Source organism: Schistocerca americana, chromosome 4 (assembly GCF_021461395.2).
Source record: "Schistocerca americana isolate TAMUIC-IGC-003095 chromosome 4, iqSchAmer2.1, whole genome shotgun sequence".
NCBI lineage: Eukaryota > Metazoa > Arthropoda > Insecta > Orthoptera > Acrididae > Schistocerca > Schistocerca americana.
Window position 1 is genome coordinate 780388911 of NC_060122.1, and position 16254 is coordinate 780405164.

Sequence of the window (16254 nt, forward strand, 5' to 3'; positions counted from 1 at the left end):
ACACACCGGTGTCAATGTGTTCTTTTTTCCATTTCCAGGAGTGTAGATTTATTTGAACAGTTTAAGCACACCTTTACAGTGTACATATACATATACATGTACATGAACAGTATGCAAACCACATGTCATAATCTGAGACACTCTAGAATTATTTTGGAAGCTAAATGACATCTGATTTAATTCAGTATTGTTGCCCAATCATAATTTTAAAAATATAGAAGCTAAGCTGTTATTGAAAAATGATTGGTTTATTTTTTTCTTTTTTTGTAATAGGCCTATGCTGCTAATTACAAAACTTCAATCAGTGCGAAATTAAAGTTAATGATGTGTTTTAAAACAGTACCGCTGTATCATCTTATTTGCTCAGTCTCTTGTATGTGTTGTGTTAATAGGTAAGTAATGCTATTTTGACATAGTAATGTTAATTTCATTTATTTAGTTTCATTTGTTGTTGTTTATTGCACTGCCTTCTGACTTGTTATTGTGAGCTATTAGTGCCACTTGATTACGAGTTATCTAACTGCAATGGTAGTAATTTGTGTTCGTGCGAAAGCAGTTAAGGAGTACATTTAATGTATTTCGTAATAGCTGTAGTTGCTGCAGTGCCTGTTCCTTTGGACATGGATGCACGTGCAAAGGAACTTTGCTTCAGGTATTGCGATATTGTATTTATCCACCAAACCCCCCCCCCCCCCCCCCCCCCCCTCACCCATGGGTCTGGGGGTTAGAATAGGCCTGCGGTATTCCTGCCTGTCATAAGAGGCGACTAAAAGGAGCCACATGTTTCAGCCTTTATGTGATGGTCCCCTGTAGGGTTTTACCTCAATACTTCCAAATTTGTCCAAAGAGCGAGCCAGTTGGGGAAGAGCGCCTTACATTGTGCATTGTATCCATCGTGCATTGAGATCTTTAGCCTGATTTCTCACATTGCAGTACCGCTCATTCTCCGTCTCTTGGGCGAGGATATATTCCTGGGCGCAGTTTCTGCCATCCACTATGCTGTGTCGCTTTCTGCACTCCCGACGACCATGGACTTCTTCGCACCTGATATTCAGCATGGTAGCCAGTCCGTTGTGGTGGGGTCGCCATGTACCCTCTTGGTTGTAGCACCTCTGACAACATGGGGATCGCTCTGCTGATGCCTGCGCCGTTAACTCCGCATGTATGCCAAGGAGTAGATGGCTATCTCCCTGGGGCATCGGGACTCCCGGCAATGGCCATCCTGCCAGGTGGCCCTTGCTGCGGCTGTTTGGCGCCTGTTGGGAGGGCCCTTGGTCGGAGTGGGTAGCATCAGGGCGGATGAACCGAAATGAAGCGTTGCACATCTTCTCCTGCTGGTGGCCAGCCACCAGCAGCCTCTAAGCGTTCAATGGCTCAATTTAATGCAAACACATATGACCCCAAATCGTTCCCCTCCCTGCCCACACCATGGGAGGAATGAAAGGCTAAGAATGGCCACGAAGCTTATTCGCCCCGCTTCCTAGTATGTACAAGAGCTGATGAGGAATCCTTTGTGTCCATGAAGCCTCAGTTATTTGTTGAGCATTTAGAGGACAAGTTTGGGGAGCTGGAGGGCTTGTCCAAAATGAGATCTGGGTCAGTTTTGATAAAAACAGCATCCTGTGCCCAGTCACAGGAGTTACTCACTTGTGACAGGCTGGGGGATGCTTCAGTTACCATCATGTCCCATAAGAGTTTAAATGTGGTCCAGGGTGTTATATTCCACAGGGACCTTCTTTTGCAGTCTGATGACGAGCTGCACGCCAATTTAGAGTGGCAAGATGTTAATTTCATCCGGCGCGTTCGTTGGGGTCCGAGGGATAATCAGGTGCTACTGGTGCCTTCATCTTGGCCTTTGAGGGTGATACATTGCCTGAGGAGGTCAGGGTGATGGTCTACCACTGGGACATCAAGCCCTATATCCCTCCCCCAGTGCGGTGCTTTAAGTGCTGCAAGTTTGGCCATATGTCTACCCACTGTACTTCCAGCCCCGAGCCATAAGCCTACACTTGCCCCTTTGACCACGGAAGTCGATCACTCGGGTACTCAGTTGGTGGCAGCAGGTGATCCAGTGGCATAATCTGCCTCTTCAGTCCCATCACGCCTTTTCCAGCCGCAGACAATGTCATCCTCCAGTGGAATTGCAGTGGTTTTTTTCCATCACCTTGCTGAACTCCAACAACTTCTCAGCCTTCACCCTTTCTTCTGCATTGCTCTCCAGGAAGTTTGGTTTCCGGCAATGCAAACCCCCACCCTTCGTGGCTATCGGGGTTATTGTAAGAATTGAGCAGCTTATGAGAGGGTATCTGGTGGAGTCTGTGTCAAGGTCCTTAACACTCTTTACAGCAAGTGTGCCCCTCTTCAAACACCTTTAGAGGCTGTCACTGTTCTGGTGTAGATGCCTCAGGCTGTTACTATCTGCAGTTACTATTTTCTACATGATGGTGATGTCCCGCAGCATATATTGGCTGCGCTGATAGCTCAATTGCTGCCACATTTTCTGTTATTGGGCAACTTTAACGCCCATATCCCTTTGTGGGGTGGGTTGGTGGCAACAGGTTGAGGCACTGTCATTGAGCAAGTGTTGGCACAGGTCGACCTTTCTCATTTAGATAATGGTGACTCCACACATTTCAGTGTGGCGCATGGCACGAACTCAGGCATCGACCTTCTGGTCTGCACCCATCATTTTCTACCGTTTGTCCAATGGAGTGTGCATGACGACTTGTGCGGTAGTGACTACTTTCCAGTGTTTGTCACTGCTCCAGCGTCACTCACCTGGGCGCCTCCCCAGATGGGCTTTGAATAAAGCTGACTGGGACTCGTTCGCCTTCATTGCCACTCTTGAGCCTCTTTCTCATGGTGCCATTAATGTGGTGGTTCACAGGATCACCACCGGCATCGTTTCTGCCACATAATCTAAAATTTCCTGTTCTTCCAGGTGGATGACTGTGCCTTGGTGGTCACCGGAGATTGCTGAGGCACTTAGAGATCGCAGGCCTGCCCTCCAGCGTCATAAGTGGCACCCATCATTGGAACACCTCATTATCTTTAAATGGCTCCATGCCCAAGCCCGACGCCTTATTCGGCAATGGAAGCAGGAGTGCTGGGAACAGTATGTCTACCATTGGCAGTTGTACCTCTCCATCGCAGATTTGGTGCAAGATTAGGTGACTATGGGTATCAGACACCCGTCAGCGTACCTGGGCTTTCCCTGAATGAAGCAGTCTGTACTAAATCAGACACGATTGCAGAACTGTTAGTAGAGCATTATGCTCAGAGTTCCGCTTCTACAAATTACCCACTGGCCTTCTGCATCCTGAAAGAGCATTTGGAAAGTTAGAGCTTTTCATTCCATACGTGCCACCCCGAATCATACAATGTTCCATTCAGTGAGTGGGAATTCCACAGTGCCCTAGCCACTTGCCTTGATATGGCACCCAGGCCGGATCGCATCCATTATCAGATGCTCAAACACCTCTTGGTGGACTGCTAGCAACACCACTTCGAACTTTTCAACCGTCTCTGGGTTGAGGGTGAGTCCCCCTCTCATTGGCAAGAAAGCATTATCATCCCAGTGTTGAAGCATGGCAAGAACCCTCTGGAGGTGGACAGCTAGTGCCCCATTAGCCTCACCCACGTTATATGCAAGTTGCTCGAATGCATGGCGAGCCAGAGGTTGGAGTTGGCTACTTGAGTCTCGGGGCCTTCTGGCTCTATCTCAGGGTGGGTCCCGTAAGGGCCGCTCTGCCACTGACAATCTGGTCTGCTTGGAGTCTCCCATGCGCACAGCATTTGCCCGCTGTCAGCATCTGGTTGCCGTCTTTTTTGACATGCAAAAGGCGTACGAAACTATGTGGCAACATTACATCCTCACCACACTTCATGGGTGGCATCTTAGGGGCCACTCCCGCTTTTTATTCAGAATTTTCTGTCGCTTCATTCCTTCTGTGTGCAAGTTGGTTCCTCCCATAGTTCCTCTCGAGTCCAGGAGAATGGGGTCCTGCAAGGCTCTGTCTTGAGTGTCTGTCTCTCTTTTTAGTTGCTATCAATGGGCTAGCTGCAGTTGTGGGAATGTCCGGCTTCTTTGTATGCTGATGACTTTTGCCTTAGCAGAGCATTGTGCTCTCCACTGGCATTGTGGTTGATGAACGGCGGCTACAGGGTGCTATCTGCAGGGCGCAGTCTTGGGTCGTCACACATGGCTTCCAGTTCTCAGTTGCCAAGACATGCATCATGCATTTCTGCCGGCTTTGCACTGTTCACCCTGAGCCACAGCTTTGTCTTGATACCGAACCTCTTGCCGTGGTGGAGACGCATCGGTTTTTGGACTTGCTTTTTGATGCCCGGTTGACGTGGCTCCCTCATATTCAGCAGCTTAAACAAATGTGCTGGTGGCATCTTAACCCTCTTCGCTGCTGGGGTGCCAATCGGTCTACCCTCCTACGACTGTATCAGGCCATCTCGATTACAGAAGCTTGGCTTATGGTTCGGCATCGCCTTACATGTTGCGATTGCTTGACCCCATACTTCACTGTGAGATCCGACTCGCAACTGGGGCTTTCCGCACAACTCCGTAACCAGCCTACTTGTGGAGGCTGGCGTCTATCCATTGCGGACCCAACGACTACTGGCCGCTTATGCTGCACATGTTTGAAGCTTGCCCGGGCATCCAGATTACTGTTTCCTGTTACCCAATTCGATCATCCGTCTTGCAGAGTGGCGGTCCCGGTTAGGGTGTATGATCTCAGTTCGCATCTGGCCTTTTTTTTTCTGGGCTTGAGTTTTTCCCTTTCTCACCTCTTTTCTGGGCCCATATATGTATACCCCCATGCTATGTGCCCCACCCATACCTTCAGCTGGATTTGGCACAGGGCTCAAAGAAGTCCCTCCTGAGGTCCTCCGCAACTTTCTTTCCATCCTTGCCACTGGCTGCAGTGTTTTCACTGCCGAGCTGGTCGCCATCTCTCGTGTCCTAGAGTATATCCGCTCCTGCTCAAGTGAGTCCTTTGTTATCTGTAGTGACTCCCTGAGTGGTTTATGACTTATTGACCAGTGTTTTCCTCGCTCTCGTGTGACGATGGTGATGCAGGAGTCCATCCATACTCTTACCTGTTGCGGCCACTCGTGGTTTTTATGTGGACCCCGGGTCTTGTTGGCATCCCGGGTAATGAACGTGTTGACAAGCTGGCCGAACAGGCTACACAATGTGCCACTGTTGTGTTGAATACTCGTTAATGTTAGTGTCTTGCCTGTCATGAAGATTGAGAGGCAGGTAACCGAGACATCAAGTCATGTTGCAGTGTCAACCTGCAGTCCTTCAGATCCTGCTCAGCAGCCATTTTAACAGTTTTCTCTCATGAATACACTTAAAAAAAGAACAAACTCAACTTTTCCCCAATTCTTTAATTGCCGCGATTACCCAGTTATGTACCTTGCGTACATTGTGGTAGCTGTCTTGATGACTGCTTCATCAATTGTCTTAGGGTTCATTCATAATTCATTATTTCATTTTAAAGTCAATGTTAGCCACATTTTTTCCCAAATGCTTTCACGACTTGGTCACTTTAATTATCAGTTGATTATACGTGGGATAGTATAAGATTTCACAAAACTTATATTGTCGAAACATATGTCCTCGTCTTTTATCTTACACACTCTTCACCCTGAGCCTTTTGAGACTGGTCGGGTACTGGTCCACAGGGACAGTTCTAAGAAAGAATGTCTATAGCACTATAAAGTATATACTCTATTTGTAAGATTCAACAATGCATAACTATTAGAAGCAGTTAAAGGAGTTCCAGTTTTGTGGTCAGCATAGCATTTGGTAGAATTGAGATGTGAGGGTTTGTGTGCAATGAGTTTGTAAGATTTAAGTATTTGTATGTGTGTGAATCAGTGCTGTGCACCTATGCACAATCATTAATCTTTTCTCATTCCATCCCATTAGGACACAAAATAAATTTTCTTGGATGTGACAGTTTCACTGAATGTGACTAGTGACATAATCTATTAAAGACAAACACATTTTAAGTGTGGAGAGTGATTTAAGAGCACACCTGGTATACTTACAACCATTCACCAGTGTATCCATTTGAATCAGGTGACTTTTGGAATCTTAAATGAGTGTTCATGTCAGGAACACTTATAGTTGTTGGGTATCGTATTCTGTAATCTACAAAGCAAATGGTGTAGCATGAAACAGCAATTGTATCTCTTGATTTTCTATGATATTTGTCTGACAAAACATGAAGAGAATAAGTAGTATGGGCAAAGGAATTATATCCTTTTGTTTTTTCACATCTGGACAAAGTCTTGTGTGAAAGACGTAACACAATGTTCAGTCTATTTTCGGGCATGTGACCTAGTCATTACATACTTGCAACAATATTATAAAGTGGGGTGGATGACTAATTTCTGTGTAGAAATCTGTGCCCATTTATTCCTTAAGATGCTTATACATGTGATTCAAAACTAACATACTGTGAAATTCAGGGTCAGTGTCCACTTGAGTGTGTCAACCCAACATTGTCATAGTTACAGCTAAACCTTTATGACATAATGAGATATGCATAAAAGATAAAAATGCATCCACATTCTTGACCACCAAACCCCAACGAGGTGAGACTGTGGCCAAGACAGTTAGATTTCATAATTCATTGAGTGACTTGTATAGATAATAAACTGTTGCAGAATTATGTGACTAAAGAAAACATTGTGCTGCTGATTTTAAATACAACGTTCATGTACTGTGTATTTGGTTAGAATATTATCTTTGTATGGAAGAAAAGCTCATGACTTGTTAACCTACCTATATCTGTAATTGTCTTTATGTTTTCCGGATTGCAGACCTTTGATAATTTAATGTGGTGATATTTATTTTGCCATTGGGCCGATGAATGTGTTGTTAATGTATCTCCAAAACTTTTGGTTCCAGTATGGTGTTCAGCTCATTCTCTCTAAAATTCTTCATAGTTTAACTGGCAATCAGAGGAGAAAGAGGGCTATGCATGACAGCACTGTCAATCTGACAAAAATATTTATTTAATACAAACTATGTTATATATAAAAACAAAAATGAGGTGACTTACCGAACGAAAGTGCTGGCAGGTCGATAGACACACAAACAAACACAAACATGCACACAAAATTCAAGCTTTCGCAACAAACTGTTGCCTCATCAGGAAAGAGGGAAGGAGAGGGGAAGACGAAAGGAAGTGGGTTTTAAGGGAGAGGGTAAGGAGTCATTCCAATCCCGGGAGCGGAAAGACTTACCTTAGGGGGAAAAAAGGACAGGTATACACTCGCACACACGCACATATCCATCCACACATACAGACACAAGCAGACATATTCACATTGACCATGAAACACAGAAAATGCATCGGGATTGAATACAAAAGGCACAATGCCAAGTACAAGAATAATGAATCTTCTAAGAATTTGTGCTTTGAGCGGCCCCTGGGAGACCAGTATTACATTCCGATGCACCAGTGCAGGTTTACTGTATCCCTTGGACCTTCACATTGACCATGAAACACAGAAATTGCATCGGGATTGAATACAAAAGACACAATGCCGACTTAAGTACAAGAAGAGTTAATCTTGTAAGGGTTTTTGCTTTGTGAAATATGTCTGCTTGTGTCTGTATGTGTGGATGGATATGTGCGTGTGTGCGAGTGTATACCTGTCCTTTTTTCCCCCTAAGGTAAGTCTTTCCGCTCCCGGGATTGGAATGACTCCTTACCCTCTCCCTTAAAACCCACTTCCTTTCGTCTTCCCCTCTCCTTCCCTCTTTCCTGATGAGGCAACAGTTTGTTGCGAAAGCTTGAATTTTGTGTGCATGTTTGTGTTTGTTTGTGTGTCTATCGACCTGCCAGCGCTTTCGTTCGGTAAGTCACCTTGTTTTTATATATAATTTTTCCCACGTGGAATGTTTCATTCTATTATATTGAAACTATGTTATATGTAGCACATGTACTTTGAATTTCACAGTATGTTAGCTTTGAGTCACATGTTTTAGGTTCTCAAGGAATAAATGGGAAAGAGTTTTCATTCTGAATCTGTTACCTGCCACTCTTAACAACTGCAGAAAGGTTTTTAGCTAAAATATTGATAGAGGAATTAATTATTACTTCCTGTAGCCCAAAAATTGATGGGATATTCTATTCTCTGATAACACTTAGAGATCACAAGTTAGTACGGTAATTAAACTATGCGTGGATATGCTTTCTTAAGCTTTCTGGAAAAAATTCAGAAACAACCAAAAGTGGACATGGCTGGAATCCTGATCCGCCCATAAAACACACTTGTCCACAGAGCAGCAAGTATTTAAGGATTTCTTAAGGTGTCTTCTCTCACTTTGTGAGCCAGACATGGTCCCATGTATTGCTTTCTCTTCCCAGAACCAAACTGAACCACCTGTGGGAATTGTATCTCCAGAAGTAGATCTACATGCCAACAAAACATTACTCCACAGACCTCCCAAGAAGTCATATCGTGGAGTCGCCACTAAGTAGTTTGGGGGGATGCATGGGTGCTTACAACATGGTGGAGAGCACTGTGAGAAGATATGAAGGTAAGTTTTCAGAAAAGCAGAAATTTGCATTATTCTATCAAAACTTTCAGATTGGCTTCACAAAGAACTGTGACTTCAAGTGAATTACTGGGAACCACTGCAAAAGATTGCATTGTCCGTTGTCTAATACTTATAATCAGTAATAAACTATTTTGTAAAAGTAAATAGTTGCTGAATTGTTGGTGCAGAGAATCTCTGAAGGAAGGAGAGGGCAATGGTAAGTAGGGGAGGGGAAGTAGTGGTCTGAGGAAGAGGAACTGTGGTGGTGGTGGTGGTGGTGGTGGTGGTGGTCAGATTACGTGGAAAGACAAGGATTAGTATTTCATCAATGAAATTAAAACAAGTGATGCTATAACTGTAGAGGATTTCTGTCTTACACAAGACACCTTTGTGGTTTTGTTTTCACTCAAAAATGTTGCATTGTGCTATTTTCAGTGGGTTTGTTTGTTTATTTTCCTTCTGCGAAATTGTTGTTGTACATTAAACTTTAAAGAAACTTTTGGTACAAAATTTATAAATTTGTAAAGTGAGTGATCATTGTCAAATGTTGTACTTTGGTTTGTGTACAGTACCAGGTTGAGCCATGTATCACTGTGTTGTTTATTTAAGGTAATCTGAAGGTTCCAGTTGGGAAACAGGGTGGATGTACGAATTCTTTTGCGTACCTCCCTTGAAGCTATTGATTTTTCTGTTTACTATGCTTTTCCAACCGATAATCACTACGTATCATGTTATTTAGCATGTTGCAGTTTTTGACGTTGTTTCGTTTTTACTTTGTGTGTGTCAAGATAACACAATTATTTCTTTTGTTTGTGTCGTAAGAGAAGCATTTTCTAAAATTTATTAGCCAAGTGCTGAGTTTTCGCCAGCTATGTGTTGTGGCTGTGTAGTGTTCGTTTTGTTTCGTAGCATGTTTGTTTTGACGTGTGGATTTGAAATCCTGTTGACATTTTTGGTGTGTGTGTGTGTGTGTGTGTGTGTGTGTGTGTGTGTGTGTGTGCTGCGTAATCATTTGTGTTCATGGGTGTTTTGTACATTTTGTGTAATAAATATCTGAAGCTAGCTTCGTCATGGGTTTTGGGGTGATTACATTGGTGATTATAGGTTTCCTATAAATTGTGAACTCATGTTTGTTGTTTGTCTTCTGTATGGTGAGGCCTAAGAAATAGTTTTTCACCTGTGTTTCAATCGTGAACTGTTTTGGTGGGTGGATGGTGTCTAGGTCTTCATGAAGTTCCTTTCTACGAGATTGTGAGTCATGTATTAGGCAAATTATATTGTCTACATATCTGTGTCCATATCTTATTTAGTACTGCTTTGGTTTTACTATTTCGTCTCACATTTGATTTTCTATCTGACTGATGAAAAGGTCAGGTTGAAGATCACTGATTGGGGATCCCATAGGTCAGGGGTGGGCGAATAGCGAACTGAGGCCACATGTGGCTCACTAAGGGTTTCTGTGTGTCCTGCCAAGACAGTCAGAAAAATCCGCATTGAACAGAGATTTTGTTGAAACAGACACCATGCCATTACCCATGTGTAATGTAGATACTAATCATGCAAACCAGTATGATATTCGGTGTGGTGGCTGATGGTAGCGACCAGAAAGGTATTTCCATTTACAGCCTCTACGGTCAGCCACGGCGCCAAATGTCAGTGTGGTTTCTGCATATAGTACGATGCACGCTCTGGAATGTTGTATGTTTAATGAAGAATGGACAAATACATATTTCTTTGTTTACACCTGCTGAAGCAGTGTGTTGATTGTGTCATGAAACAATAGCCGTATATAATGAGTACAATCTGAAAAACATTACAAACCAGAACATAATGAATATGGCTCACACCTCAAAATACTGCCACAGAAGCAAGTTTCTTGCTAGCCTTTAATCTATGTAATCTTTCTTTCTTTCTTTCTTCTCCTTTTTTTCCCTCTGCGCATAGTGAGTTTATTAAGCAGTGTGTGCTAGAGTGTGTGAACATATTGTGTCGTGATCTTACAAGCAAATTTGAAAGCACTTCATTGTTAAGAAATGCTATAGTGCAACCCAAGGACTAAGTGACGAACTCGTAGAATAGCTGAAGAATGCCAGCAAAGATTTTGCTTGGTCTTCTTTGGCAGTGGATGGGAATATAGATAATGAAGACACTGCATGATTACTCCTCTGTATCCATGAAATGAATGAAAAGTCCCTCATTGCAGAGGAGTTACTTGGCCTACAATCGATGACAGATAGAACTGTTGGTAGGGACATGGTAGAGTATGCTGTGAATTGTATGGAGAAAAGTGGCTTGTCCTGGAACAACATGGCAAGCATTACAACACATGAGGCCAAGGTGTTTTCTGGGACAGTTGTGGGTATTGTCAAGCTTTTAACAAACGAGGTACAAGCACAAGACGCAGATGGTGATATAAAGAATGAGGCAAGTAAAAGTGCCCTGATGGGCCGGAGAACAGAGTTCCTCGGTATAAAGAAACACAGTAGAGGAAAGGAATTATAGTACTAACATGAATATAGCAGATGTTGAAAGTGACCACCATTCATCTCTTGGCACTTTCGGGCCCTGGTCAGCAAGATGCTGAAGGTGATCAGAGCTGGACTGCAGGAATTGCTGCAGTCTCATCTGAAATGTTCTGCTGCAGCTCTTGAGACTGAGGGTTGTTGCGATACACTTTAGACTTGAGAGCTACCCACACAAAGTAATTGCACACAGACAGGTCAGGTGACCGGGTTGACATGCTCGGGCTGTGACCAGACTGACATGTGCTAACAACTGTCAGGCATGAGACGTGTGTAAATGTGCTCCAAGGTGTGGCTGGCTGTATGGACAGTTGCTCCATCCTGTTGGAAGTAACTGTAGGTCTTTTCTTCCTTCATTAATGCTGCCACAAATGGTATCCATTCATCTGGGCCTCTTTTATTTGCCCTGCCCCACCCTGTACTGTCATTTCATTACATTTTGGATCAGGAGATCCATTGTAAAGCAGCAGTGGACTTTGAAGTATGTGGAAGAGGTAGATTATATTGATTGTGTGTTGCATACAATCAGAGCAAGGGCACTGCACCATTGTCACTTCAGATCTTTTCTTGAGGATGTGGAGGCAGAGAGGGAAGATGTAATTTACAACAGCAGCCTGAATTAGTTGAGCTTTGGCGAAGTTTTAGAGAGTCTGAGCACTGCAGAGTGAAATCCTCTTATTCCTGAACACAAAGGAGATACCACATGATTTTGTGAGGAGTGGAAATATGAGATGTTGATTGCAGCCTGATATACAGGGTTATTACAAATGATTGAAGCGATTTCACAGCTCTACAATAACTTTATTATTTGAGATATTTTCACAATGCTTTGCACACACATACAAAAACTCAAAAAGTTTTTTTAGGCATTCACAAATGTTCGATATGTGCCCCTTTAGTGATTCGGCAGACATCAAGCCGATAATCAAGTTCCTCCCACACTCGGCGCAGCATGTCCCCATCAATGAGTTTGAAAGCATCGTTGATGCGAGCTCGCAGTTCTGGCATGTTTCTTGGTAGAGGAGGTTTAAACACTGAATCTTTCACATAACCCCACAGCAAGAAATCGCATGGGGTTAAGTCGGGAGAGCGTGGAGGCCATGACATGAATTGCTGATCATGATCTCCACCACGACCGATCCATCGGTTTTCCAATCTCCTGTTTAAGAAATGCCAAACATCATGATGGAAGTGCGGTGGAGCACCATCCTGTTGAAAGATGAAGTCGGCGCTGTCGGTCTCCAGTTGTGGCACGAGCCAATTTTCCAGCAAGTCCAGATACACGTGTCCTGTAACATTTTTTTCACAGAAGAAAAAAGGGCCGTAAACTTTAAACTGTGAGATTGCACAAAACACGTTAACTTTTGGTGAATTGCGAATTTGCTGCATGAATGCGTGAGGATTCTCTACCGCCCAGATTCGCACATTGTGTCTGTTCACTTCACTATTAAGAAAAAATGTTGCTTCATCACTGAAAACAAGTTTCGCACTGAACACATCCTCTTCAATGAGCTGTTGCAACCGCGCCGAAAATTCGAAGCGTTTGACTTTGTCATCAGGTGTCAGGGCTTGTAGTAATTGTAAACGGTAAGGCTTCTGCTTTAGCCTTTTCCGTAAGATTTTCCAAACCGTCGGCTGTGGTACGTTTAGCTCCCTGCTTGCTTTATTCATCGACTTCCGCGGGCTACGCGTGAAACTTGCCCGCATGCGTTCAGCCATTTCTTCGCTCACTGCAGGCCGACCCGTTGATTTCCCCTTACAGAGGCATCCAGAAGCTTTAAACTGCGCATACCATCGCCGAATGGAGTTAGCAATTGGTGGATCTTTGTTGAACTTCGTCCTGAAGTGTCATTGCACTGTTACGACTGACTGATGTTAGTGCATTTCAAGCACGACATACGCTTTCTCGGCGCCTGTCGCCATTTTGTCTCACTGCGCTCTGGAGCACTCTGGCGGCAGAAACCTGAAGTGTGGCTTCAGCCGAACAAAACTTTGAGTTTTTCTACGTATCTGTAGTGTGTTGTGGCCATATGTCAATGAATGGAGCTACAGTGAATTTATGAAATCGTTTCAATCATTTGTAATAGCCCTGTATCTGAGAAATTTAATGAACTGAATGAGAGATTGCAGGGAAAGGAGTTGCTTGCACATGAAATTTGTGAGCATGTAAGATGTTTCAGAGTACAAGTTGGTCTTCTGGTAAGGTGAGCAGATGAAGGCAATTTTTGTTATTTCCATTTATTAGGAAAAAAGAATGTGCCTGGAAGTGTTTCTAATAAGATTAGGGGTCATCTGCAGAGTTTTGAGTAGCAGCTCACAAGATGATTTAAGCAGTGTGAGAAAATTTAATTTAAATTCAATTTGCTCTCTCATCCCATCACTGCTGATGTTGACATAACATCCTAGGAGCTACAGCTTGAACTTACTGACGTGCAGTCATATTGTACCATGAAAGAAATGTTTAATGCTGAGACATTTCTTGACTTTTGTAAATCTCCATTGTTTGAAAAATTTCCATCCATGAAGAAGACTTCTAGGAGTATGTGCCCTGTACTTGGCTCTACATATATTTGTGAGCAAAGTTTTTCTGCTTTAAGATCAACATGAGTAAACATAGGTTCCTTGACAGAAGACATAGTAGGCTGTGATGAGTATCTCAGCAAGGAATGTCAAAAAAAAAATTGTAGAAAAGGGTGACAGGATGCTGAATTTAAAATAAAATGTGCTTGCAGCTATAGACGATATCTATAAATAAGCTTGAGTATAACTCACAAATTAATTTTGTTTAGATTTGTTGACTTTTATCACAAGACTTAAATCCTTTCTGAAATGCAAAGTTTAGTAAGGAATTCAATATTTTTAACAGGTGTGGCCCTCTGCCAATTTCTGCTTCCACAAAGTGGCCCCAACCCACAATAGTTGCCCACTACTGCCATCTGTAGTCCCTCTTGTTGAGAGTAAATTTTGTTGTTGAATGTGAAGTAGTTTTGCCTTGCGATGAGCATCAGTGTGGGTGGCATTTCTTGTATGTTTGTTGTGGGTACGTTTTCTTGTAGTTCGAGATTTCTTCCTATGATGTAGACAGCTTCTTCCTTTGGAATGTTTGTGTACATGGAAATTATGTCAAATAAAATTTCGTATGTTGTCGTATTTTTTGTATTAAGTCTTTTGAGTTCTTTAGACTTCTGTTTCAGTGTGTTTGTGTATTGTCTGTAGTGTCTGGATGGGAAAAACTGCAAGCGTGTCTTGCATAAGGTGGAAGTCTTCCAGTTTTTTTAGCAAGTGTGGAAATAAGAACTGCCATTCACAAGATGATGATAATAATTTTCTGAAGGAATGGGAAGGAGAAAAAATATGTTTGTTTGCAGGTTAAAGTAACAGAACAAAATAGCTAGGCACTCTTTATTCAGGGGATGTTAGTTTTTGCTTCAGTTTTTATGACTTTGAAATTTTCACTTGAATGCTAATTGGAATGGACATATTTCTAAAGTGCAGAATATGGTGACAATATATTGTATTTTGGAAACAGTCCTGTTTTTGTTGGTGAAGAACACAATCAGACGTGGAGTTCATGAGATCCACGTAGGGTAAACTAATCTTGGAAGTCCTGTTTTTAGTCCTCTGTAACCTCAATAGTTGCACTGTATCTCCCTTGTTTGTTTTTTAATCAGCTTGATGACATTATTTGCCCCAATTTTTCCTTCCAAATGCTTTATATAAAATTTACTAAGCAACAGTGACACATCCATTTTGACAGTTGCTACTTTCTGTGTCTAAAGTTGTTCCTACCTTAGTCTTTCCCTTCATGGGTGTCAAATCTCTACCAAACAACAAATATATATATTTGCCAACATTAGACATGAAACTCAAGGTTTACAATAAAATGACTTTAGCACCTTACACACACAAAGTCAGTCTATGTAGTTCACTATTAGAAGACAACAGTCTTTAACACACTTTACAAAGTAATTTCCATTTTTCAGCTATTGATAGGTAGATTCAGAATTATTTTTTCTGGTTATCATCATAAGTCGCTGCACTCATTGCTGAGGGCCATGACCCAATGAACCAAGCGTCTCCACCCGGGATGGTTGCCAGCTTCTCTTAGTGCTCGCTGAAGAGGTAGACTGGAGATCTTCTTGTTTTGATCAATCCATCTGCTCACTGCTCTTCCTCTTGGTCTTAAGCCCTCGATCTTTCCTTGCAAGATTATTGTCTCTAGATTTTCTCCATCTCTTCTCACAATATGGCCAAAAAACTGGAGAATTTTTTCGGTGACTCGAAAAGAAAGGCGTTTGGAGATAGGGTTGTACAATAATGGACACACTTGTTCTTCTTTCGGTCCATTTTATGCTTAGCATCCTACGCCAGCACCAAGGCTCAAACGCATCAATGCACTGTTCGTCTCTGACCTTGAGTGTCCATGTTTCGCAATCATAAAAGAAGACAGAAAACACGAGTGTTTCAAGTAGCCGGATCTTTGTGCTATTTGTTATTGCTCTGCTATGCCTGTTCTTGGCGGTGAGCTTCATCATAGCGACTCACCCTAGCGTGATCCACCTTCTTATCTCATCTTCACAACTTCCTGTACTACAGATGGTTGACCCAAGATAGATGAAGGAAAGCACGACTTCCAGTTCCTTTAATCGACCTGTGAGGTGGATCTGTTTTTCTCAATCAATTAACATGAGTTTAGACTTGCTGAGGTTGATGTCTAATCCATTTTTTCTGGTAAAAGTACCATTTATCACTTAACATTGTGTTCCAGTGCAGGCTCCTTTGTGTTTAATTTCTCTGGACAATACCCATATAATGCAGTTTTGACAACATTCTCCCTCTTTTCCAACAATTTTCATTTCCATAATGTGTTTTGATATTTCATTTATTTGGTTCCTAATTTGAATTTTCTAGCATTTATAGACTTAGAGAAAGCTTTTGACTATGTTGACTGGAATACTCTCTTTCAAATTCTGAAGGTGGCAGGGGTAAAATACAGGGAGCAAAAGGCTATTTACAATTTGTAGAGAGACCAGATGACAGTTACAAGAGTAGAGGGGCAGGAAAGGGAAGCAGTGGTTGGGAAAGGAGTGAGACAGGTTTGTAGCCTATCCTCAATGTTATTCAATCTGTATATTGAGCAAGCCGTAAAGGAAA

At 42.6% G+C, this 16254-nt stretch overlaps 1 protein-coding gene across 3 annotated transcripts in view; it reads left to right on the forward strand.

Annotated features, from left to right (window-relative positions):
• Positions 1–16254, forward strand: part of LOC124612392 (NEDD8-conjugating enzyme UBE2F-like) — a 70506-nt gene that overhangs the window by 4612 nt on the left and 49640 nt on the right. Inside the window, exon 3 of one of the 3 annotated variants that reach the window (XM_047140572.1) lies at positions 8406–8578. The exons of the other annotated variants lie outside the window; for them this stretch is intronic. Within the exon in view, the coding sequence (XP_046996528.1) occupies positions 8573–8578 (6 nt within the window). The 5' untranslated portion in view covers positions 8406–8572. The remainder of the gene's footprint in view (positions 1–8405; positions 8579–16254) is intronic. 3 annotated transcript variants of the gene reach the window in all.